The 26,280-nt window shown below is 52.4% G+C and overlaps 1 protein-coding gene across 3 annotated transcripts in view; it reads left to right on the forward strand.

Moving 5' to 3' along the window:
• Positions 1-26,280, forward strand: part of Unc5b (unc-5 netrin receptor B) — a 67,749-nt gene that overhangs the window by 32,333 nt on the left and 9,136 nt on the right. For 2 of the 3 annotated variants that reach the window (XM_027388300.2, XM_027388299.2), the window contains exons 2-11: positions 15,069-15,296; positions 18,382-18,525; positions 18,850-18,953; positions 19,894-20,074; positions 20,770-20,937; positions 21,569-21,733; positions 21,935-21,967; positions 23,809-24,003; positions 24,262-24,651; positions 25,136-25,223. In XM_027388300.2, the coding sequence (XP_027244101.1) occupies positions 15,069-15,296; positions 18,382-18,525; positions 18,850-18,953; positions 19,894-20,074; positions 20,770-20,937; positions 21,569-21,733; positions 21,935-21,967; positions 23,809-24,003; positions 24,262-24,651; positions 25,136-25,223 (1,696 nt within the window). The remainder of the gene's footprint in view (positions 1-15,068; positions 15,297-18,381; positions 18,526-18,849; positions 18,954-19,893; positions 20,075-20,769; positions 20,938-21,568; positions 21,734-21,934; positions 21,968-23,808; positions 24,004-24,261; positions 24,652-25,135; positions 25,224-26,280) is intronic. The other variant, XM_027388301.2, reaches the window with a different exon arrangement.

A 26,280-nucleotide genomic window follows, 5' to 3' on the forward strand; every position in this document is an offset into this window, starting at 1 on the left:
CTCAGGCACCCAGTGGGGAGCCAAGAGGTGAACTCAGACTTGAGGTCCCAGATGCTCAGTGCCACCCCAGTCTGTGTCTAGGAAGCAAGCTTTGGTGATCATAGACTATCTAAGTGTCTCATCTGACCCATCATTGGCAGGTGGGAAAGTAAGGCTGAAAGAGGGTCAGGAGTTATCCAAATTCACACAGCTACTGAGCTGAGTCCAGAGCCCAGACCCTCCTGCCCTTCTGCGGGGCCACAGGAACACTCCAGCCAGCATGGGGCAAGGAAGCAGAAGAGAAGCCAAGATGACATAGGGTGGCCCTTTAGAGAATGTCAGGGATGGTCAAGGGTGACAAGGGCTGAGAGGGTTTGGGAAGGGCCAGTACCTGGTATAGTGTCCTACAGAGGCTAGTTGAGAAGGACACTGGAGTCCCACAACCGAGTGGGTCCCTCATTAGCTGGAGCATACTATGGCCTCTCTGTTAGGCACTAAGAAGTGAGCAGGAAGGGACCGTGCCCCAGGTGTCAGCATGTGCCTTTCCTCTGTGATGGGAAAATGAAGCCTGAGTCCCACCCAGCTATCTGCCTGCCACTCATCTCTGAGGAGCCCCTGCCCACCCCACTTGCTAAATGGAATGATTCTATTACCTCGTGGGAAAAGTAGGAGGCTGAGGCTGAGATTTCTAAGCCTAAGTGAATAAATGCTGACCATGGTTCAGATTCTAAGGCCCAGATACGTCCCCAACCTCCTTCTCCTGAGGGCCTCCAAACCAGTCAGTCACCTAGGTGGCCTGTGTCCCCATGCTGGACCCCACTGGGAAGTGGGCAGCACCCAGGGTCACCTGCCTAGGCTCTGGCTTCCCTCTTCCTTGGCATCCCACTGCTAGGTGGTGAGCTCCTTCCTCCACATACCAGGTGCTCCTTGGAGGTGTGTGTGTGGGTTGGGAAGGTGTTGCTTCTGGCTGGGGGCCCAACAGCCACCTGGGACCTGACAACAACTTGGTGCCTGTTGCAAGGCTGAGAAGTGACTATGACCAGGTGTGCAGGGAACTCTGCCAGGTTACCTGGTCTCAGTGGCTCCCACAAACACTGAGTGCCTGCCCTACATAAATGCCTTGCCGATGGTCTCGTGGATATATGCCCACTTCATAGACAGGAAAATAAAGGCCAGAGATTTAGACATTGTGTCCAAGAAAAGTGATACCTAACTTGGGTTTTTTTTTTTTTTAAGCTTTTTCTTTATGTCAGCCATCTATCTAGTAATGCCACATGTGATTGGGTTTATTCTACTTTAGACTGTAAAATAAGACTTTATTTTACAGGTGAAGAATAAGACCCAGGGAAGCAAAGTCACCCACCTAAAATCTCACAGCTGTCAAAAGCAAGTTCCTGTCCTGTGTGTTAGTACCTTTTACAAAGAGCAGAGCTCCTTCAGTGTCTGGGTGAGGTAGGTGTCCTTAGCTATTGGCAGAACAGAGCCAGGCCCCTACCTCTTGGTGAGGCTGGAGGCATCCACACTAACTGTTTTGTGCTTGTCCCTGCCCACTGCTACCATGCCAAGATGAGAGGAAGAGCTTGCATATCAGTCAAAAGCTGGCAGCTTCTCCCATTCTTGTTCTTAAGGGTCAAGGCTACAGTTGCCCCTCCAAACGTGGCCGCCCCTCCCCGCACTAGGCAGCCCCTGGCATTTTCCTCAGTAGTTGATATACTTTTCCTAGAACCTCTTCTCCTGACACCTAAGCCCCAGGATAAGCCATGAACTTAGCACTTCCTTTTGTGAGGAAGGAGGTCCAGAGAGAGAATGGGCCTTGCCAGAAGTCACATAGCATGGGGCCTCCAGGTAATCCTTCCCAGATTCCTACAAGGAAAAGGCAAAGGAGCCAAGGGTGGAATTGTGCCCTGAGCTAGCTCTTACTGTGTTCCCTCCCTCCTCCTCACCAAGGTCCTCACACCTGTGTGGCTGTTTCTCCACTAGCAGAGACAATGACAAAAGTCCCTTTTGGTCACTGGCTTGTTTCTCAGAGGTCTCAGCTCAAACCCAAGCTGTTGTCCCCACGACAACATTCATAAGAATGTAGTGTTCACCTATCCAAGACCATGGACGAGGCAGAGAGGCTCACCCCAGACAGCCAGATAGTAGGAGTCTGTGGAGAGGACTTGAAGCCCATTGTCCTGCTCAGCCTTCTACTGGTCACTGTCATACTGTGACTCTGTTTACCTTTACCTTTACCTTAGCAGGGGCCTGGGAGTCCAGTGTGAGTTCCATTTTATAGAGGAGGAAGTAAGGGCACAGGGACCTGAGACTAATGACACAGGTGGTGGTTGGGGCAGGGTTAGGGTGGAGCAAGGTCCCGTCCACTCATTTGGGACAGACAGCAGGACAGGCAGTTCCTCAGCACCATTCCCACCTCCAAGGCCAAAGGGCTGTATAGAAAACATATCTTAGGATCCTGTGCTCTGGGCCAGAGGCAACTGTCTAAGGAGGCATGGGGTACTGGGGCCCCTGCCCAGGTCCCACAGAGGAGGTGGAAGCTGCTTGAGGTCAGAGAGCAGGCTGGGCCTACACTATATAGGCCTCTGATTGCACAGGGTGTGGCCCATAGTCCCAGTGGCTGGCTGCCCTGTTTCTTAATTAGAGTGTCCTTCTGAAATGCCCTCTGGTCCTGGCTCAGCAAAGCAGGCCAGGCAAGACGGTTCCCTCCCCTTGTCTTAAGAGCCCCTTGTCCCCCCATGTGGTGCCTGTAGACTCAGTCCCTAAGCTGTAAAAGTGAGGCTAGGGCTGTCAGGGCTGTGTCCACCCTGTCCAGTCCCACCCCATACTATTCTCTAGGACAGCTCTTAATGTACCCTTGAAGCCAGCCTTTCTCTGGATTAGAGGTTCTGGTGAAGAGACTCTGAGGGTTCCAAGCAGAGTGGGGGATGGGAGGCATCTTAGAGACTGTGGATTACCTGAGACAAGTGGGCAGTAATTGTTGGGGTCAGGTTTTTGGGCTGGGAGAGAAGCCCAGGAAGAGACTATGGAAGGGGGCGGGCATGGGAGCCGGGCACAGAGATGCCTGCTGCTGTGTTGGCTGCTGTGTTGGACGACTCTCCAGGGAACTCGCTTGCTTCCTTACAAAAGCTGCCTTTGGGTCTGTGCTGCAGAATGACCCTGGTCTGCACTAGGGTTTAGCAGGAACCTACTTATGTGTTGGGGTGGCAGGTTGACTGAGCATGGAGACCATTCACTAAGGAAGTCAAGTCACTCCTACCTCCGGTGGGTGTTCCCTGGGTTGAGGGAGGGTGGGTGAGGGCTGATTAAATCAGGGATAGTGGAATAGCTTCTTCGTCAGTTGGCTGCTTGTGGTTCACCTTACTCTATATTGGGAAGGGCACTGATGCCCTGTCCAAATGTGCTGCTGTTGATTAGTGATGTTTGTCATGCCTTAGATGTACCAGACAGCCATGAATTTGCCCCTAGAATGACTGTCTCCCATCCACACTAACATCCTGCTGTTCTGAGTCCGTCAAGACTCTGGATGGTATAGAAAAGGCCCTTTTTGTTGCTGGCTCTGTATCTTAATGGATCCTGGGATACCAGCAGAAACCTGAGTCTGGGATTCTAAACCCTGGACCCCCGTCCTGTTGATCCAACCCCCTGTGTCTGGTCTTGAACATGCTAAATAAGGTGTCCTGCCACTTAGCAACACCCCTGCTGAAGTTTATCATCTGTTAAAGAAAGAGGGAGATTTCAGTGGGACTCCCAGGTACAGCTTGCAAACTCTGGCTCTCAGCTTCAACAAGCCCTACCTGCTCTTTGCCCTGAATTACTACTATCAGGGACACAGGCCTGAGCTGAGGATCTGTCCTTACTGGCTGTGTGATTGACACCAAGTTGTTTAAAGCCCTGACCCTTAGTTAAGTAAATAGGTGTGCTGTGCCATCTTGGGGTTGTTGCCTATGGCCTATGACCCTGGGTCTAGCCGAGAGTCACATGGATGTATCATTTGGTGTCCTTGCATGTCTGACCTCTACCTTGGATGGGAATGTTGGCGTGGGTGGGGTAGGGGTGAGGCAGGAGTGTAATTTCAAAGCAGTACAGGCCCGGACTCTCAGTTCTCAACTCTCCCAAGACCACAGCCCCCAGCCTGAGCTGGCTTCTCCATCAACTCCTCGTCCCTCCCTTTAACCAGCCCCATAAAAAGGGAACAGGCGGGCGGGAGTCCCGCTGCAGACTTTGTAATGTGGCTTGGAGGTGGCCCCAGCGCCTTCCTTCCATCCAGGCTGTAATTATGGCTGGCACCAGACACCCCCTCATTACCAGGGCCTGCAAGGAGCACTCTAATTACACCATGCAGGCTTGCAGGCTCGGCTAGAGTGGCTGGCTGCAGGGGCAGGCCACAGAGGCACCCTGAGCTGGCTGGGGGGTGGGTGCTGTCCTTGGCTTTGGGTACCCACCCGAAGACTCCTTATCCCTCTTGTCTGTGTGGGAAGGTGGGGCCTCCAGAGGAGAGTCCTGGAAGTTCAGTACTTCATTCAAGAGGTACTTCTTAAGCATCTATAATATACAGAAACATCTGCAGATGGGGCTCAATTGATGGAGTGCTTGCCCTGGCATGCATGAAGACCCGGGTTCGATCCCCAGTATAACATAAACAGGTGCGTGGGTGCAGGCTAATAATTCTAGCTTTCAGGAGGAAGAGGCAGAATGTTTAGAAACTCCAGGTCATTCTTGGCTACATAGTGAATTCAAGGCCAGCCTGGGCTACTTGAGACCATGCTTCAAAAAGTGAAAAATATCTACCATATGCCAGGCTAACCCAGAGGCACTGCAATAGACAAAGAAATGCCTTCATGCTATCTGACTTTCAAAATGAAATCATTGTGTGGCCATGCTGCTAGCAACATATCTGAAGATGTCCCTGTCCCAAGCGGCAAGAGCCTCTTAGGCCCAGCCAGTCTCCCGGGACCCTGCAGCTTCAGTTGGCACAGTGGGGTTTCCAGGCCCCTGTCCCAGGATCTTTGGATTGCTTGGTGCCCACCCAGATGGTTAAATGTGGTATATGTTGAATGTACTGTTGCAGAGCTTCTGTTCTCTGGGACACTGGGGTCTGAAAGGGCCTGGATACTAACAAGGAAGCATGCCTATTCGATGCACCCAGGCTTGAGGAGGTGTTGGGGGCAATGAAGAAAAACAAACCAGAGCAAGAGCAGGACCCTGGCTGGGTTGGGGGATATTGCAGTCAGAGCAGGGTGTTATGGGGAAGACTTCAGATGAGGCCTGAGGAAGGATCCAGGAGTAGCCAGGTAAAAGTCAACAAATGGAGAAGGTAGCCTTTCCCCCACTGGATGGTGTCAGTGTCAGATTCAGGCATCCCTGGTGGAAGCCATACAATTTCTGCATGTCACTCATACAGCATTGGCCTAGCAATATATGTAGATAGATGCATAGTCCAGAACCAGCTCTGCCACAGTGCTGTGTGACTTCAGGCCACCCACACCCTCTCTGAACTATGGCTGTCACATCAGTCCCTCACTCTGCCCTGACCCCGAAGCCTGGAAGGAAGTTGCAGGTTTTGTGCCTACCAAGGCCACCTCTTGGGAATAGCAATGGGATGCTGAAGTGGTAGTGACTGAGAGCTACTAAAGGCTGACCATTCCCTGAGTTATTAAGAGCCAGGAAACAGGCACAACGGGAATTGTCCCAAGCTCCAGGCAGTCCTCAGCTCCCAGCTGAGAACAATTGGGGAGGAAAAGCAAGGCCTTTTTGTCCAGGGCCAGGGACGAGACAGTGACCAGTGACATGGCTGGGAAAATGCTGGAGTTCTCAGCTAAAATTAGCCATCTACAAAACCTCTGCATCAAGGGCAACCCGATGCTTCTATTGTTTTGAACTCTGGATCCCAGGGGACTTGGAGAAGCTGATGGCTGTCTCCTTTCCCAGATGATACGAGCCCCTCTTGAGCCTCACAAATGCCCAGTAAAGGAACCAGATGATGGACGGTCTGAGAGGGAGTGTGCTGGGCTACCCAAGGCCACAGACAGCCTCAGGTTCCCCCAGCGATACCGTCTGTGCCCTGAGCTAATGAGGGGCAGGTGTTTGAAGTGGAAGGAAGTTAAGGGCATTTTATAATATGTCTCTCTGTTCCTTTCAGGGGAGCAGCCTAAGAGGGCACTTCTCTTTGCTGGTGGCACATTTGCTGCTTGGATAGAACACCTGACTTTTTGACTCTTAACTCTGCCATTTAGCAACCATGTGACTTTCAGTGACTTTGGGTAAATAGCAGTGATGGTTCATATTGCAAAGTTATGGAAGCCATTGAGATGCTATTTGTGACTTGGACGTTAATGAGGATGGTAGCGGGGCCTGTCTAGTGTTGCCTCCTCTATGTCCCTGTTGCATCCTCACTGGATGTCTGTCTCGCAGTGCGGACATCTATTTAGCAAGCGAGAATTCGTTTTTTTCCAGGGAGGACAGGGCATTTGTGCAAGAGGACAGGGAACAGAGCCGGCACCGTGTGACCGTGTCATTCGTTTGGTTCCATGTGAGAAGTCTGCCAAACCTCACAGGAGCTGATCACAATTGATGTGAGTTGATCTGATGCATCACCAAAGGGCTTAAAAAGCATGTGTGGGGGTGGGGGTGTCTCAGGTTTGGTTGTTGACTCTCCTCCTCTATGGACTTGGGCAAGTAACTGAACCTCCCTGTGCCCGTTTCCCACCTGCAAGGGCTGGTGGGAGGACTCTGTTGGCCGGTGAATGAGTGTTGGGTGTGGGGCCTGGGAACAGCTCTGCTTCCCAAACTCTGTGGCCTGGGAAGCAGTTAATCCCAGCTTCAGTGGTGGTGTTAGCCATGGTAGCCCTCCTACTGCCACCCCCAAGTACCAACTTTGCTGGTACTGTCCAGTGACTTTCTGTGCCCTGGGGGCTTACAGGGACCAAACCGAGAGACTGTGATCAGAGACCCCATTCCCCCTTTGCAGGGAAGGAGCAGAGAAAGCTCTAGAAGGCCAGCTCCAGGGTGGTAATCAGAGGCATAGCCTCCCCGAGGCTCCGGGTCTCACCATTTCTGTTTGTTCCCGGTGCCTCTGGGGTTCCTAGCAGATCTCTGCCCCAGCATGTTTCTGGTAGCTCCTCCAGGACCCCGGGGACTTGGCACTCTTCTTCCATGCTTCTTCCCTATGGGGAAGCTCCTGGGCTTCCTCTCTGCCCAGCCTACAGCCCTGGCTCCCTGGGACTCAAGCACTCCTCCACTCACTACTGCTGTCCCCAAGTGCCCTAGCCATCCACATGCCATAGTGTGTCATGTTGCGCTTTCACTCTCTGGCCCCCCAACTGCCTCAGTGGGTACAGTGCCACCACATCCACTCTACAGATGAACAAACTGAGGCCTCGGGAGGTGAGGCAGCTGGCCCAGAGTCACCCAGCAGGCTAGCGGCTGACCAGGGACTGTTCAAGTGTTTTCCTTCCTTATTCCACCCAAGGACTCCATGGGTGAGAACTAACAAAGAACTTGTTATGTCCCAGATTATGCCATGGGGACTTCAGAGATGGGACCAGCTCCCCTGAAGTGACAGTGGGCCCTGTGATCTGGAGCTCATGCTCATGCAGTTCCTCATACTCTTGCTCTCTTCCCCCTGCCCTCCTGCCCTCTCACCCTCTGCCTGCAGCTCATTTGGAAAACCAGGTGAACAGGCCCAGCCCTGAGCCAAGGAGACCTGGCGATTACATCAGCAGGCGCAAACAGGCGGGCGGAGCAGGGACCTGTGTCCCATGGGGGCTGGCAACATCTCCATCTGCCCCACGGAGTCTGTTTCATTCCCTTCTTCCAGCTTGCATCAGCCTTTTACAGCTCCATGTCATCACAGAGCAGGCTAGGCAGATGCTGGAGTGGGGGTGGGGGTGGGGCCCTTGAAACCTGAAGCTGTCTATGAATATGTTAGCCCCAGCCAGGCATGGTTGCATGCCTGAAATCCCAGCACTCAGGAGGCAGGAAGATTGCTGCAAGTTCAAAGACAGCCTGGACTACATAGCAAGACCCCTGTCTCAAAACAACAAAAGCTATTAGCCAGCACCCTAATACCCACCCCTTGCAGCCCCACCTATCTTTTTTCTAGAGAGAGCAACAGCTGACAGGGCTGCCAGCTGAGAAAAGGGTTTTAGACTTCTGAATTTGATAAATCCAACATCTTGACATTGGCAAAGCAAATTAAAATGATCCCATCTGATGGGAAAATCAAGGCCCTATGGGAAGTGGACTCTCCAAGGACAGCCATGATTCAGATAGCACCAATGACTTCCAGACCAAGAAGGGTATGGGATGGTAGGAGCCTGGAGATGAGCAGTTCCTACAGTTGTGGGCATAAATAGTTGATGCCTGCTGCATGGAGGAGGAAGAGGCCATGGCCATGCAAATATGAAATTCTCAAAAAAAAAAAAAAAAAGGAAAAGAAAGAAAAAAGCCATCAAGGTAGGAATGTGGTGGTTTTTCTTATTTTCCGAAAGTCATTCTTAATGTCAAGGGAGTGATTTCCTTTATAATCAGAACAGACCCAGAAAAGTGTTTTCATTAGAAGCAAATGAAAGGGTTTTGGACTTTTCTAGACAGGGTTTTTTTTTTTTAAGATTTTATTTATTATGTATACAACATTCTGCTTCCATGTATATCTGCACACCAGAAGAGGGACCAGATCTCATAATGGATGGTTGTGAGCCACCATGTGGTTGCTGGGAATTGAACTCAGGACCTCTGGAAGAGCAGTCGGCGCTCTTAACCTCTGAGCCATCTCTCCAGCCCCTAGAGAAAGGTTTTGATTTAACTTATTTATGTAATGTCAGGGATTGAACCCGACACCTTGTGCATGCTAGCAAGTGTTGTGCATGCTAGCAAGTGTTCTACTGCTGAACTTTGCCCTGGGCCCCAAGGAAAGATTTTAAAAGTAAAGTCCCTTCTATACCCCTTGTGGAGTCTGGTGCCCACGTCTGCTGCTCTGTGCAGTGTGATCTTAGGCCAAAACATACCCTTACTGGTATCTGTTTCAGAGGACAATGATCAGATGAGCTCTGAGGATACAGGTTTCCAAAGGGCCTGGTTCCTGTGGCCCAGGCACTCCCTGTACCTCAACTGCCACCCCGATTCCACAGATTCTGGCTAGCACAGCCAAACAAAAGCCTTGCCTCCCCAGTGAGCCCAGCTACACAGAGAGACAGGGCTCCAGGCCCTCAAGTGGTTTTCTTTATAGTGACCTAACTAGCGTTAGGGCATGTACTGTAAGGACAGTAGTGTGAGCATCACTTGGTGAAGATGAGAATGGGTAGCGTGGGAGGCTTGTTTCAGGAAGGCCTTGAGGTCACAGCATTGGAGCAGAGATGGTTCCCCGAGAGCCATGGACCTGGGAAAGGGCTGCTTTTCAAAGTGGCCCCGAGGCAGAGGTTAGGGAAGGGTGTCCCAGGAGCTCTGGATGGCTCTAGAACAGGAAGGGTGAGTGGATGTCTAAAGCAGGATTGGAGAAGCTGTTGGAAGGATAGCTGAGGACTCTTAAGACCACCCCAGGCTGGGAGCAGGGTGGGTCCAGGGGTCAAAGAAAAAGGGGAAGGTCTGTCTGGCAGAGCCTGCCGGCTTCGAGGTGACAAGAAGGGGTTGGTGGTGTTTGCCATGTGGTCTGAAGCATCAGGGGGGTTATTCACAGCATCTGGGTCCATCCAGCATCAGGGTCTGGCTGAGGAGACAACGAAGAGAATACTGGGAAGACACTTCCCACCGGGTCCACTGTACCAGGAGTATAGTTCCCACCCAGTCCACGGTACTAGGAGAGAACATCTCAGCCCCTCCACGGTACCAGGAACATAGTTCCCACCCTGTCCACTGTACCAGGAGAACCCTATCCAGGTACCAGAACACTTCTCACTCTGTCTGCCTGAGCAACTGTTTGGTGGAGTCTGAAATTGTAAATCAACAAATAAAAAAAGGCAAGGAGACTGGCCATCACCTGAGAAGGTATGGCAGCATTAGTATAGTGGCCTCAAGGATGGAACCTCTGTCCCAGCCAGGCTCGGGTTCTGGTGTCTGGTGAAAGGGTATGTGGGAGTCAGATGGTATGAGCATGTTTGGCTGAGGTGTTCACAAATAGATCTGGAGCACGGGAGCATCAGGCCAAGAGGAAGGGGGCCCACATGGTTGGCTTAAGGGGCTGAGGCCTGGTCCTCACCTCTGAGGAGACAGACAAAGCTGTTCCCACTGGTCACAGGATCATTGGTGTGGTTGAATGGAGAGAGACGATGCTGTGTTTCTGAGTAGCTGTGATCGTGGGTGTAGCCTTTGGCTTTTGTTAAGTCTTGGTTTTTGGCTCTGTAAAATGGAATGCCGACACAGGCTTGTTGCATGGCTAGTGTGTGTGGTGGCACCACAAAGGTTTATAATTGTCCTGAGTGGGATCAGAAGTCATTTTCTGGAATATGGCTGAGAAGCCTTGGTCCCCTTTCCCAGGAGAGTAGGAAGGAGACAACAGTGTCCTCACAGCTCTGACTCCTCCAAGCCCAGCACTAAAGCTAACTGTAGAGGTGTCCGTGCCAGGGAGCCCAGGGTTCAGGTGTAGAGGGAGGGCGTGCAGCACTTCCCCAAGTGCTTCTGTGAATTGGGTAGCCCAATGGACACACAGTCCATCCCCACTCTGTAAGTAACATCCCACTCTAGCCCAATGCCTGGGCCTCAGAGGGGACCTCACAGGAGCATCTTGGAAAGGCCACTTCCTGTGGCCATCACAGGAAGTGACATCATGGGCATGGATGGTTCTGTGAAGGGTGTGGGAACAGGGCTGGGTGAGAGGCCTTCTTTGTTAGGAGCAACTTGGTATCCTCCAAGCTGTCCAGCTCCCATTTGTCATCAGTAACTGGCATTGTGACAGCCTCTGAGGGGGACCACAGCCTGAACCCCATAGGAGCCAGGGCAGGTGGAGGCAGAGCTTTGTGTTCAGGGAGGGGTCTAGCCTGTGGGGCTTGTGTTTTTAAAACATAATAATAAGTTAGCCTGTCTCCTCCAGCTCTGCCCGCTCCCCACCGAGCACAGCGGCAGGCAGTGAATGGGAGAGATTTTCCATGCAGTGGGAGTCGGGGCTGGGAGAATTAGCCGGTGTCCAGAAGCTGAAGAACCACAGTCATTACTGATGATAAGTGTGCCCAGCGTGGGGCAGCTCTGCCCATACCTCCCTTACCCCCTCCTTCCCTCCCTGTCCTGTGCCAGCCAGCTCTGGACACATGGCCCTGTTCTGCTTTAAATAGATGCCTAGAACTGTGCCAGAGTCCCTCGGACCCAGGGACAAAGGCCAGTGATGGTGGTGTCAACTTCCCCGCCAAGCTGCAGCTTGTACTGGGTCTTCCAACCTGGGAACAGAGTCTGGACTGTAAAAGAATGATGGGTGCTTGTATCCCAGTGTGGGACACTGGGCGCATACCTGCATCCTGCCACAGCTGGGCATCTTTCTGACCATTAAACTGTAATCTGGTTTAATTTGCTGTGTGGCATTGATTACTCCCCCTTCCTGATTTGGTCCATCTTTAAGGGGTTCAGATGATAGTGGATCAAGGAGCCTGAAGTGCAGGTCTCCAGCTCCTCCCACCTGCCACAGGGACTGCAACACCACTGTTCTCAAGACACACTTTCATCTGGTTCTTTGGGCTGAGGCCCCAGAGGCAAACCACCGTCTCCAGATCTTCTGGTTCAGACTGAGGATTTGAGAACAGGGGCTCTGGAAAACCTGTCTACTCCTGCCTAGCCTGAACTGGGGTCAAGGTCACCACAGGGGAAGCAAAGCTACTCTCCCTTCAAGGAATGCTTGAGCAACTGGGGTTGGTGGCATGTGCCTATAATTCAAGCCCTCAGGAGGCAGGGGCAGGAGGGTCACAGATTTGAGGTCAGCCTGGTCTACAGAGTGAGACTGACCCTTTTAAAGGAAGGAAGAGAGGGACGGAAGGAAGGAAAGGAGCAGAGAGTGCTTGGACTGGGGCATCTGGGAAGCTGGTTCCTCTTTGGTCCTCTGCCTCCTGCCTACTCTAGTGCCACAGGTCCGGGCACCTGTGGAGTCAGTCTCTTCACTGTCCGGGCATAGCCCAGCCCCAGGGGATCTTGCCATCCCCACTGATCTTCTTCAACACCCTGACATGAACACTGGGGTCCCTTGGAGGACTGTGGTATACATCCCCTGTCCTCCAGAACAGCCAGTAAAACGGCTAAGGAGCCTTGGAGTTCCAACAGACAGTGCCTGAGAGGACCACTGGCTCCACACCTGCCTGTGTGACCATGGCCCAAGAGAAAAGGGAACTTGTCACTATTAGGAGAGCAGGGTGGTGGCTGGACTCAAATCTGGCCTTAGAGACAGGACAAAAGAGAGTCTGAGACCTCCAGAGGTGGAGAGGCTGTGTGACCTTCAAGGTTAGCGTCATGGCTAGAATGGCCAGCCAATGGCATCTCTGAGTAGCAGTTGGTCTGTCAAAGCCACCCAGGGGAGAAGGGTCTTCCCTGGTCCCTGGAAGTGTGTGTGTGAGTTAATGTTGGGCAGGGGAGAGCAGCATTTAAATCACCCCCATGGAGCTCTCATTCTATAGGGATGGGAAGTTAAGAGCCAGGCTTGGATGGTACACACCTGTGATCCGGGAACCTAGGAGTTGGAATCTCAGGAGGGCCTGTAGTTCAAGGTCACCCTCACTCACCTAGTGTGGGCCCAGCCTGTGCTTGATGCCTGGTCACACCCCTGGGCTAAAAGGCCTCCGTAAAGTGGGGAGACTGGGACCCCTGACTTAGGGCTGTGATTCCCACGCTATGTGCCATGTCACCTCAGGGTGCTGTGGAATATTTTTTTAATCCTGGGGAAACAGTAGCAGAAGTTCACTGTTTCAACACTAATGTTACCTGGCCCTCCTTCAGCTGGCCATGTCACTGCAAAGCTGGCCATGTCACTGCAAAGCAAAGGACAAATAGTGTCCACTCTGCTTTGCTCACATGCCATTCCAGTTAATAGTTGTTGAAATGGAGAGAGAGAGAGAGAGAGAGAGAGAGAGAGAGAGAGAGAGAGAGAGAGAGAGAGAATTAGAAGCTGGGATCCACAGATTCACATGTGAGAAGGAACATGAGGTATTTGTTTTTCTGAGCACAGGTTACACACTTAAGGTAAATTTCCACATCCACCCATTTCCCTGCAGAGTTCTCTTTTCTTTGTGGATGAATGGCATGTGTGTTTACCCCATTTTCATTATCCGTTCATCGAAATTGATGGGCATCTGTGCGGATTCCATTCCCTTGCTATTGTGAGTAGAGCGGTGATGACCATGAATGTGCAATTATACTGGGTATTTTTCCAAACGGGGAACGAGCTTTTAGGAATAAATCCATACTGAGTTTTTTGACTCTGACTATGTAATACATTCCTCACTTGTGAATTCTTTGTGCCCTTGTGATACCATTAAAATTGATCTACTACTACTACACTAGAAAGTGTAGGCGGCTGTGTTGAGGGTGATCGTGAGGTGTATCTAGGGCTAGGAAATATCCTCTAAGCAGGGCCAGGCAGGGTAGCCCCAGGAATCCCAAGTACTTCATCCTTGGCTATTGCTACAGGACTTAGTTGAGGCCACCACACCTCCTGGGCTTCTGCTATGGCACTAGAGGGGCGGGCCCAGTCTGGATGTTGTTTCTTGGGTTCAAACCTTTGCTCTGCTGTGTGAACTTGGGCAACTTGATTAACCCCTCTGGGCCTCAATTTCTCCTCTATAAAACGAGGACAAGGGAACACAGGGTTGTTGCAAGAATTTGATAACTCAACTGTTCCCAAATATTCGATGGCTCACTGCTTGTGTAGGCATTTGGGAAGACTTCAACAGGGCAATGTGTCCTTACCAAGTGGCAGGCTCTCTCAGGACCATCAAGTGATCTTCAAAGTACCCCTTCGCAGTCTTCCTCAGCAACAAAAGAGCAGGACACCCTTGGGATGCGCTCTCTCTCTCTCTGTCTCTGTCTCTCTCTCTGGGTCACATAGAGGATGCTGGAAGAGATGGGTTTGCACCTCATTGGCTGGCTTCTTGTTTACCATTAGGTGGGGGTATATTTGTGCACACACTCTCTCTCTCCCACCCCAGTATCTTTTGTCCAGATCTTCTCTCCCAAAGCTACCCCAGTCTTAGGAGAGTCGCCTGTTGCACACAGAGAAAGAACAGACATGTGTGTCCCCTGCCCTTCTGCCTGCAGGGGGATTCCTTAGGGCCACACACAGCCTTTTGACCCTGAGGGACAAGCACCTCCCAGGGCCCCACTGCCTCGGCAAGCACATGGCTGGTGGGAGGGGCCTCACGTGCTCAGGCAAACAAACAAAAAAAACCCACATGGCACCCTGTGCTTATTTCCACTTTCCCAGGAGTAGTGAGCTCAGAGCACAAGCCCCCTACTGCTTGTCCCGAGCTGCCTGATTGTTCTGCATTTGTGATGCAGAGCCAATTTTCCTAAGTGAATTGTGACCAATCATAGGCCTGGCCTGCTTTCCTCCCTTCCTGTTTGTCTCACCTCCTAAGGTGCTGTTCTTTCCAGGGACAGAGACGTTTCCATCAGGTCACGTGGGGGAGGGGTGGCCACCCGCTTAGCCTAGCCGTATGCTCTGAAGGTTCACCTCTATCTTGCTAAGGGTGTGAGCCTGGGAGGAGGCTGCAGGATGCTCAGAGCTCTGGGCTTGGCACTACACACACCCCCATCTCCCAACCCCCACCCTGGTCCTGGGTTTCTGTGTCACCAGCCATGCTGGCTGGGGCTGCAGAGGGCAGTGGTGGCTTCGGGGCAGAACTGACCTGCTTTGTGCTTTAGCCTCAGCCTGTGAGAGATGATTGAGGCCAGGCAGAGCCAGGACAGCAAACGTGGGCAGGTCCAGTGGGGGTGTCCTCACCTCTGGCCTCCCGGACTTCTCCAGTTAGAAGGACCACTAACACCCCAGACCCTCAAAATCTGGCCTCTTAGATGCAAAGCAGGATAGGGAAGCTGCAGGCTCAGGAGATCTTGTATGAGTGACAGGGCAGGTGCCCAGGATGAGGGGTGTCCAGCCTGCACTTCATGGTACTCTCTCTCCACAGGCCTTCTTGACTTAGGTGGTCAGGTGCTCCCAGACTCCCTGCCGTCAGCCCCCGCCGAGCAGCTGCCTCACTTCCTGCAGGAGCCTCAGGATGCCTACATTGTAAAGAACAAGCCCGTGGAACTACGCTGCCGCGCCCTTCCCGCCACACAGATCTACTTCAAGTGTAATGGCGAATGGGTCAGCCAGAACGACCACATCACACAGGAGAGCCTGGATGAGGCCACAGGTGAGGCCAACCCTGCCTGGCTCCTCTGGGCCTCAATGTCCCCTCTGGTTCCCCAATTGCTGGCTACAAGTCCCCAGCAGGGAACTAGGGCTCCCCCACCCTCCCACACAGTGGCCAGTCTTGTACAAGATTCAACCCTGGTGTTGCCCTTCCATAACTTTCCACTGGGGGAAAATGGTGCCATTTTCCAGTTACTTTCATGATGTGTTTCCTTGACAAAAGTTGTTCTTGGTATAACAGAAACGACTCACCCTTGTCAATATATTTGGGACCAGAAGTGTTCTAGATGTCAGGATTTTTTGGACTGAGAATTTGCCCAGATGTGAATCAGATAGTCCCCCCTAATTAAAAAAAAAAAAAAAAAAAAGCAACATTCAAAATGTTCCAAAACCTGAAACTTCTGCAACTTTCTGTCAGTGCTTGGAAGGTTTTGGTTTTGGAATGCAGCCTTGTGACCTTAGTTACTCAGGAGGTTGAGGCAAGAGGATGACAGGTTCAAGTTTATTTTGGGAACACTGTCTCAAAAAGTGAGAAGAGGGGCCGTGTTAGGACCAACACCAGGCTGACCCCACCCCCTGATGATGGGCGGGGCACACACAGGGACGTGCTAGCCTTCACCATGTACGGACCTGTGTGAGGACTCTGCGCATGTATGGAACCTCAGTGCGCATGCGCTGTTTTCCCTTTAAAAGTTCCACCTACCCCCGCCGCCTCTCCTCTCTTCCGCTCTTCTCTTCACTCATGCCCTCTTCTCTGTCTCTCTTCTCTCTTACTCTCTGCCCTGCTCTGTTCTTCCATTTCTCTCTCTCCCCCTCTCGCTCCAAGGCCCTATAATAAACTCGTTAATGAGCTCTCTATATAGTCCATGTCCATCTTTCGAATTTCAAATTTAAGCAAAAGAATAACAGGCTGGGGCTGTAGCTCAGTGCCTGCCAGTATTCAAAAGGCCCTGGGTTCAATTCCCTACGCGGCAAAATAAGATAAAATGAAGTTGGCTGGCCAGATGGCTTGGTGGGTAAAGGCACACTTGTCTTACAACGTGAGCTCAGTCCCTAGATCCACATGGTAGAAGGAGCTGACTCAGAAAACTGTCCCTTGACTCCAGATGCATGCTGTAGCGCGCGCGCGCGCACACACACACACACACACACACACACACACACACACACACACACTAACTGAATGTAAAGATATTTTAAGTAATAAAATTTCACTTGCTTTTAATCGCAGCTCAGGAAACAGAGGCAGATTAATCTCACATTGAGGCTACCTTGGTCTACAGAGTGAGTTCTAGGACAGCCAGGGCTATGTAGAGAAACCCTGTCTCAAAACAAATAAGTAAATTTGGGGGAGCATTTTGGATTGCAGATTGGGGCTGCTCTGTCCTGTAAATATTACCTGAATGATCAAACAAGTGATACTGGGTTGCAGGTAGGACAGTGACTGAACCTCAGGGATGAGAAGAGGCACAAGGGCCCTTCCTGCTGAGGTGAGGCCCACCCTGCTGCCACGTGGAGGCTCAGCAGTTCTAAACATCTCCTGCTTGCTGGCGAGCACCAGTGCCCCTGGTTTAGGGAAGGTGCCTGTCACCAGGCCCTGTCACTAGTGTGAGAGCCCTGATAGAATGCCTTTCCCAGAACCTAGCAAGGGAGCACGCACAGGTGTCCCCTAACAGAGGGGAGACCCCCGACAGAGGGGAGACTCCTGACAGACAAACAGAAACCTGGGCAACCCAGGTCTGGCTGACACCCGGCCTGGCTCTGACTTTGCTCTCTCCTGCTCTTTTCTGCCTGTTGCTCCCTTCTCAGTCTCTGTCCGTCTGTTTGTCTCCTACATTTTTCCTCCAGACCCAGCCACCTTTTCTCTCCTTCAGTTACTGCTTTGCCTTGAAAAGCCCTGATTTCAGGCCCACCCTGATGTAAAGCCACACCCCAGACCTAACCAACACTCAGTGCTGCTCCCGAGGTTCAGTTGCAGGTGTGAGCATGGTACCAGGATTCTAAAATAAAGACTTCATATCCCACTCTTGTCCAAAATCTGGTGAATAAAAGAATTAGAAGCAAAACCAAACAAGCAGGCTTGTCAATCCCAACATTTGGAGGAGGCCTTAGAGGCAGGAGGATGAAAAGTTTGACACTCTCCAAGATCCACAAAGTGAGGTCCTGTCTCAATCAAAACAGAAGAGAATAAATAGTTTAACCCACCACTCAGATGACATCACTCTGGCTGTGTGACTATGAGGCAGTCACTCAGCCTCTCTGAGCCCCTTGTGCTTCCTTCTATTATAGCAGGAGGTCCCAGTGGAAAGGCAACAAGATGGCACAGGTATAGTGCCAGGCAGGCAGAGTACCAGGGCCCTCTGGGCCCTGCCAAACACCTCTGTATTCTTCTGGGGCGTTGTCCTGGCCTCTTAGAATTAGTCGTTACAATTAGTTTCTTTGGCCTATGAGTCCCTTCTCGTCCCAGTGAGTTCTAGCCCAACCAAGAGGCAGTTTACCTGCTGGGGTCCTCAGATGATGATGATCCATGATGGCAATAACAACCCCATGGTTCCTAATAACAGTGCCAGCATGGCTCTTGCTCCTGCTATCAAAAGCCATGGGAACTGGGGTTCTGTTGGACCCACTAGCTGTTCCTCTAGTGACTGATCCCACGGCCCATTCATGGGAGGACAGTTGTGACTAAGACAAGAAGGTCAGGCCTACTTACAGCTCCTGCCTGGACCAGCAGGTAGCCCAAATGGAAGTGCCCTGGGCATAGAAGGGACAGTAGAGTTCCAGGGAGGAGACAGTGTTCTGAGGCCCTGTGGAGATGCTGTGTCTTTCTTCTGAGGGAATCTGTAGAACGTGTGTGTGTGTGTGTGTGTGTGTGTGTGTGTGTGTGTGTGTGTGTGTGTGTTTGACAAGCACAGGCTAGCTGGGTGGTGAATGGGTCTGAGGATACAGAAGGCTGAGGATACATTAGCTTTAACACAGACCTGGGGAACAGCTGTAGATAGCTCCAAGTGGATTCTGCAGGCTGGGGTGGAAGGGAGATAGCGTCTTCCCCTGCCACCAAGGACCCGACTTCGACTTCTCTCTCCCAGGCTTGCGGGTGCGAGAGGTGCAGATCGAGGTATCTCGGCAGCAGGTGGAGGAACTGTTTGGGCTGGAGGACTACTGGTGCCAGTGTGTAGCCTGGAGCTCTTCAGGAACCACCAAGAGTCGCCGAGCCTACATCCGCATTGCTTGTATGCTACCTTGATTAACCTACTCTGCCCACTGAAATCAGAGAAAGAAATGTCCGCTAAGGGACATTTGGGTGCCATCCACATGGGCTCTTAGACCCAGAAACCAGGCCTCAGGCCCCAGGGTTTCCAACAGTCCTTGCCACCTGTGAAGGAAAACCAGAGACTTCTAGGCAAGGTCCCAGAGTCAGGGAGCAGACCCTGTTTCCCAGGTGAAGGGTGCCTGCAAATAGGTCCTTAGATATACTCTGCCCCCTAGTGGCCTTAGTGGTCACCTCATGCTCTCATCCAGCCCTCACCTGTTATACTTGGCCCTTCTCCTCTCAGACCTGCGCAAGAACTTCGATCAGGAGCCTCTGGCAAAGGAGGTGCCATTGGATCATGAGGTCCTTCTGCAGTGCCGCCCACCGGAGGGAGTGCCCGTGGCTGAGGTGAGGGGGATGTGGCCAGGCAGGCAGGGCCTTTACCAGCAGCTGGGATGCCACAGCCTCTAGACCTCTGTGGTTCTGCCTCTCATGAACTCCATTCACACCAGCCCTCGTCCAGCCTTCCATAGGTGCTACCTCACAGGAAGAGAACCCCAGGGCTCCTTGGGTAGGCCCCATGCCTAGTCCCTGACACCCCCACTTGACATAGACGCAAGAAACCACACTTGTAGATATCAGCAGGTTTCAGTGTGTATGCTCAGATGTCCAGTCTCTCAGCTAGACACCAACTTCCTCTTTCCCCATTCACGCCCCATACTGGTGTAGAAGTTCAAAGGGGACATGTGGCTTTGCACCCAAGGACAGACCTCTTACTCGGGACTCAGCTATCAAGCCCCCAAACTTGGTACTGGTCTCCCAGGTTTCTTCTTGTGCCCTCCTGGGCAGTGGGTTCAGTGGGTGGTGATTGCTGCCTGTTGGGCTTTGGTCTCAGCAGCCCTGCAATATGGTCTAGGCCACCCTTCTAGAGATGAGAGGCATGGTGTGACCGCCTAGGTTGTGACTGCTAATGAGTAGCAGAGCTGAGGACTGAACCCAGGGGTCCTGCTGCGGGAGCTTAGGGTAGGACAGACGCTAGCAGCCTGTGTGTTTTTAGTACTTTTGTGAGCCCAGCGTGTCAATTCACCCCTGCCCCGTGGAATGGGTGCTGTTCAGGGTCCATCTTACAGTTGGTAAAGTTGAGGTCCTGGGTCTCCCAAGATCACTCTGCTGGTAAATGATATTCCCTACAGAGGTGCTGGTACCTGTTGCTGCCAGGCGTGACCCTAGGCGTGGACATAGGCAGGACGGATATTCTAGCTATGCCTGGCCCCCTCCTTCCCTCTGTAGGAGGCCCAGCCCCAGTGCCAGCAGGCAAATAATGAGATCTCACTGCTCCCCTCCACAGGTAGAGTGGCTCAAGAATGAAGATGTCATTGACCCCACTCAGGATACCAACTTCCTGCTCACCATTGACCACAATCTCATCATCCGCCAGGCTCGTCTATCAGACACAGCCAACTACACCTGCGTGGCCAAGAATATCGTGGCCAAGCGCCGGAGTACCACTGCCACAGTCATCGTCTACGGTGTGGACGGGGTGCTTGTTGGGATATGATGTGGTTATCCTGGGTGTCCTCTAAGATGGGAGCTCTCAGGTGCTAGGGGGAGGCCTGAGGCAACACATCCCACCTATCCTGAGCTCCAGGAGGTCAGTGGCCCCCTGAACTGTATGGAGAGGAAATCTAGAGAGATAAGTGGCCAAGTCAGGCACTCTGAGTCCCCAGCCTGGAGCACTCCCTACTTCTCAGGGCCCCTTGGCCACCTCTTAAAAAGACCCACTTCTCCTGAGTTGGGCCCAAGGCAGGGTCACAACCAGATCCCCACACTCAAGTCATTTTGTCCTAGTAAGGATGCTGTCCAGGCCTGCACGCTGCTCTCTGCTATTTCTTTGAGTCCAAAGATGGCGGGAAGAATCATAGTGGCAGTGACTAGAATGTACTAGGAAGTCCTCTCCTGGGATTCAGTCCCAGGCCAAAGTCCAGGTACCCTGCCACACACTGGGTGACCTAGGTTAAGTGTTAACCCACCTAGCCTTCCTGTGTCACTGTACAGTAGACCAAGATTAGACAGTGACCTCCTAAGCCCTTTCAGGTACTGAAGTGGTATCTCAGTGCCCAGCCCCATAAGTGAAGGGTTCCAACCAGAGTGCCTGGATTAGTAAAGGTGGGTCATGGGTTTGAACCCAGATCCATGCTAACTGTGTGATGACCCATCCCCACAGTGAATGGTGGTTGGTCCAGCTGGGCAGAGTGGTCACCCTGCTCTAATCGATGCGGCCGAGGCTGGCAGAAGCGAACACGGACCTGCACCAACCCAGCCCCACTCAATGGAGGTGCCTTCTGTGAGGGACAAGCCTTCCAGAAGACAGCCTGTACCACTGTGTGCCCTGGTAGGAGTCACAAGCCCGCCCAGGCTCCTCTGCCTATGAGATGTAGCACCTTCTCCCTGAGCAACAGAGTGTCCAGACCCCAGGTCCTCAGCATATTCTGTCGCCTCTAGCATCTGATTCTGCCCCAAGCGGCTAGAGAACTGGAATCAGAGGCAGTGAACCGAAGCTAGATAGAGCTCCTGACTTCAAGAGCTGCCAGGGTCCCAGAGAGCTCCCTGAATGTATCTGTTGAGATGACTGTTGACTGTCTGTCTTCTCCCTTCTCTAGGTTCATCTGCCCTTTGCCCCCCCCCATCCTTGTCCATCCAGCTATGCTTGTCCTTTGGTTGTGTATATGTGACTGTGTGCTGTTTTCTTATATTTTTGATTGTGAGCCTAGCCTTTAACGGCGTAGCTGTCCCTCCAGTCCATGTGTGTGCCGTTTTCTCACCCGGGTTTTGGGCTCTCTCTGTGCCAGTAACCTTAAGCATCTTTGTTCTCGTCCACTGAGTGCGTCTAACTGTATGTAGCAAGCAGTGTGGCCTATGCTGTTACTTTACTGATTGGCGTGTTTGTTGCATGCGTGTATGCATTGTTACTGTTTCTGTGTTGCTGTTCAGATGCATAACTGCATGTGCTGTGCTCCCCACAGTGGATGGAGCGTGGACCGAGTGGAGCAAGTGGTCAGCCTGCAGCACGGAGTGCGCGCACTGGCGCAGTCGTGAATGCATGGCGCCCCCACCGCAGAACGGAGGCCGTGACTGCAGTGGAACACTACTTGACTCCAAGAACTGCACCGATGGGCTGTGCGTGCAGAGTGAGTGCTCTGGAGTCAGGTGACAGACCCCTCTGCCCCTGCCCAGCCTTGGGCCACTGTGCCCACCTGAGCAGAGCAGCCCATAGGGCCTCTGTCTGACCCCCACATCCTTCATCTCATCCATACCACACCCCAGTACCTTCTCTACCATCCTTTTTCTGTCACCTGTGTCATTGTCTTTCCCTTTATTTCCCTTGACAGATAAGAGAACTCTAAACGACCCTAAAAGCCACCGTAAGTCCATTTCATGACTGTCCTCTTTCTTCTGGGAATCCCTGGTTCTCCTTGGCTGGCTTTCCATGGGTGTGGGGTACAAGGCAGGGAGAGTTGACTCTTATTTCCCCCCTAGTACAAACCCATAAGATCCCTGTACCTCATGTGTTTTGCCACACCCCCATCTCAGAGAGGCAACCAGACTCTTGGCCGACCGAAAGGCCCCAGGACTCCCCCTTAATCCGCCTGTTATAGAATAGGAAAGTGAATCTCAGAGAGGAGAAGAAATTTGTCCAAGGAGCAAACCAGCAAGTAGCAGAGCCAGGACTTGAACCCAAATGTTTTTGTGGCCAAAGCAGACAGTCTTAATCACTCTCCTCTCTGAGACGTGCCAGGAGACAGTGTCATGCCTGTCTACCTCTGCCCCACACTGTACCCTTAGCAGCCGGGCCACACCTCCCAAGTTAACTCTGGCACCAGTGGCACTGCTCTGATTCAGCTCCCAAGGGACGACTCCTGCCCCTAGGGCCCTTGCCGCTGTGACTGCAATATCAGAGCAACACAGCCTCTCCCTCAGACCAGCCTGTGGTAATTAAAGAACAATTTCAGATCATTCTGGAATCATAAAACCTGCAGGGAAGGCTTCAGCCCAGCGCCCCGAGAGGCCAAGCCAGTGGCTGATTAGAGTATAAATCGCCAAGCAAGTGGCCCCCAGTGCCAGTGAGGACATGATAGAGTGTGGGAGCCAAGGTTAGGGAAGAGCCTGATCCTGCTGGGACAGGAGCTCCCCCTCCCCCCAGAGGGGATAGGTCAGTCCTGAGGAAGAATCTCTAGCAGCTCCCTGGTTGTCAGGATGCTCTGGGGACCCCTAGTGAGGACTGTTAGGCAGTGTAGAAAATGAGCAGGTTCCCAGAGCAGGAGCAGCATGGGCTCCATTCTAGGCGGCAGCATGGGCTCGCCTACCGGTGCGGACAGCCAGGCGGTGGAACTCAGGCTATGCTCCCAGAGTTCCCTATTTCTAATGAAGCACAGGTCCCAAAAGAAACAAGGTCAAAGAGCAGCTGTCTGGTGTCCCCCATCTTGGCTGTACCTGAGCTGGCTGATGTGATAGTCACTGCAGGTGGCTTTTAAAATTCATATTTCACTTCATTAAAAGTACATTCATTAGAAAACACAGCTCCTCAGTCACACAGGCCACAGTTCAGTTTTCAGTAGCTGCATATGTCTACTTGAGTACACCAGGGATGGTGTGGACAGGATAGTCCCTCCTAGACTGACCTGTGGACCCTACCTCTGACCTTGCGGTGTTTCTGCCTGATAATGAGTACTTACTTTCAACTGCAGCCCCCTGCTGGAGGAAGGAGGTGTAGCCGTGGGTGGCCTCCCCCATTTCCATCCCTTTTCTCCCATCTCCTCACCACCTCTCCATCCATTGCCTCGCCTCTCACACCATGCTCCTCCGCTCTCTCCAACTCCCATCCTTGGCATAGCCGAGGAGACTGATTAAGGTTTCAGGGAGCCCGGACTTTGGTCATATGGAAGGTGTAGGCTTGGAGTTTTGCATTTAGGTGTGATTGTGTGCCCTCCAGTTTCTGAGCCCCATACCCCTGGCTGCAGCCATGAGCCATGAGTGAGCTTGTGAATCAGACCTATTGGTTGTGTTACCTTCAGCACTATGCCAGGAAGGTGGGCAGTAGGGCAGGGATCAGAGGACACTTTACTGGGGAAGGGATGGACTCAGAGGGTTGTGAGGCTTGCCTGAGGCCACTGCTCTGTCTTGGCAGGTGAAGCCTAGAATCTAGATTTTTTTTCCTTGGGACCCTAAAGGGCCTGCCCCTCACTTAACCCTCCTGCTTCTACAGTCCTGGAACCCTCAGGAGATGTGGCGCTGTATGCAGGCCTCGTGGTGGCTGTCTTTGTGGTTGTGGCAGTTCTCATGGCAGTGGGCGTGGTGGTGTACCGAAGAAACTGCCGGGACTTTGACACAGACATCACCGACTCCTCTGCTGCCCTCACTGGTGGTTTCCATCCTGTCAACTTCAAGACTGCAAGGCCTAGTAAGGACCTGGAGAAACCTGGGGTAGCAGGAATGGTTGGGGGACCCTAGAGCTGTGTAGCTGTCACCAGAGCTGGGGTCCTGACAGCCCCCTGATGTCTTTCCCCATCTGTCTAAGACTCCCCGTGACAGGCGGGAACTGAGCCTTCTATGACTAGACATGTGGACTGGGCAGAAGGCACCAAGGAAACAGAGTGGGCAGGGCCAGTATGGTGAGGGGTGAGGAAGGTGACTCTGACTCTCACATTCACCCCTGCAGACAACCCACAGCTCCTGCACCCGGCCGCCCCTCCAGACCTGACAGCCAGTGCTGGCATCTACCGGGGGCCTGTGTATGCCCTGCAGGACTCCGCCGACAAGATCCCTATGACTAATTCACCCCTGCTGGATCCCCTACCCAGCCTCAAGATCAAGGTCTATAACTCCAGCACCACTGGCTCTGCATCTGGCCTGCCTGATGGAGCCGACCTGCTGGGTGTCCTACCGCCTGGCACATACCCAGGCGATTTCTCCCGGGACACCCACCTGCTGCACCTGCGCAGTGCCAGCCTTGGTTCCCAACAGCTCTTGGGCGTACCTCGAGACCCCAGCAGCAGCCTCAGTGGCACCTTTGGTTGCCTGGGTGGGAGGCTGAGCATTCCTGGCACAGGTAGGCCCTTGGTCCTATTGCTCAAATGGGAAAGTGAAGCTCAGGGCAGATTACACATAGAGAAGTCTGGTAGAAGACCTGACACCAGGCCTGCCGGGGCCTCACTGCCCCTGTGAGGTTGGAAGAACAGCTCTTATCATTAGAATTCCACAGAGAGGTCCTAATTTTGAGTGGCAGCAGGGCAGGACTGCCCATCTTGACTTGCGAAAGTAGCAGCTGGCAGCTTTTCAAGGTGCTGTCCCAAGCCAGCATGGAGCTAGCACAGGGGTCTTCCGAACGCCCCACCCCCCAGCAATGTTAGAGGCCCATGTACTCCTGGGTATACCAGCTATGGCTGAATGGCCTGGCTGCTCCCTATGTCTGCCCCCACCTCTCCCTAATCTATAGTCTGTCCCTTCCCTAAGCTAGAGCCAGGTCCCGTCCTATTCTTATCACCTCTGCCTCCTCTAAGCCCTTCCTGATGAGAACTTCCCTTCCTCCCTAGGGGTCAGCCTGTTGGTGCCAAATGGAGCCATTCCCCCGGGCAAGTTCTATGAGATGTATCTACTTATCAACAAAGCTGAAAGCACCCTGTGAGTAGACACTAGAGCCCTGGCCAGGCAACGCCTCTTCCCCTCTGCTCACCCTGGGCACAGATATTTCCATGTACCCCTGGGAGCTTGGTACCCATTGTCCAGGGTCCCCCAGAGAAAGTATGTTCTAACTGGGTAAAACCCAGCAGCAGCAAGTCCTTCCTATAAAAAGGGGATTTGTAAATGAGGGAGTATATTGCTTCCTGTCCCATTGCTGTGGCAAATGTCTGATAAGAACTTGAGGTAGGCATTAATTTGGGCCCATCATGGTGCCAGCCCCTCTAGCTGTGGTCACAGGAGCATGAAGCATCCATGGCCAGAAAGAAGCAGAGAGGGGTGAGCGCCTGTGCCCAAGATTTCCCTCTCCTTTCCTTTTCATTCAGTCTGGATCCCTAACCCAGAGGATATGCTGCCCACCTTCAGAAAAGGTCTCTCCCCCTCTCCTGAACCCTCTCAGGGACACACTCACAGACAGGCATGTCAAGGTTGCATCTCCTCCGTGACCCCAAATCCAGTCATGTTGACAGAAAAGATTAACTAGCACAGCTAGTAAGAAAAACAGAACATCTCAGTTTGACCATGGGCCTAGAACATGAACAAGTGATTCACATGTCCGTACACCATGTATGTTGTTCATGACAAGTCATTCCATCTGAATTGTAGTCACAGACAGCTCATGAAACAACATGGGTAGACATTAAGAAGGGTTTTGCTTAAGGAACCTGTAAGGGTGCCACGCCTCCAAGAATACAGGCACATCGCCTTCCTGACACACTGGTGGTTATGTAGATTGGGACCGGCTCTCCCAAGGGCAGAGTGACAGCATGTAGACTCCCATAAGTTGTCCTCTCTCACACACACACATTCCAAAATGGTTTTGTTGTTGTTTTTCAATACTATGTAGGCCTGGCTGGCTGTTGTGGAACTCACTATGTAGACAGGCTGGCCTCGAACTCACATCAGCCTCTGCCTCCCCAAGTGCTGTGATGAAAGGCGTGTGCCACTATGTTCTTTTTTTTTTTTTTTTTTTTCTTAATGGCCTCAAATGACTTTTATG

Source organism: Cricetulus griseus (assembly GCF_003668045.3).
Source record: "Cricetulus griseus strain 17A/GY chromosome 1 unlocalized genomic scaffold, alternate assembly CriGri-PICRH-1.0 chr1_1, whole genome shotgun sequence".
NCBI classification, from domain to species: domain Eukaryota; kingdom Metazoa; phylum Chordata; class Mammalia; order Rodentia; family Cricetidae; genus Cricetulus; species Cricetulus griseus.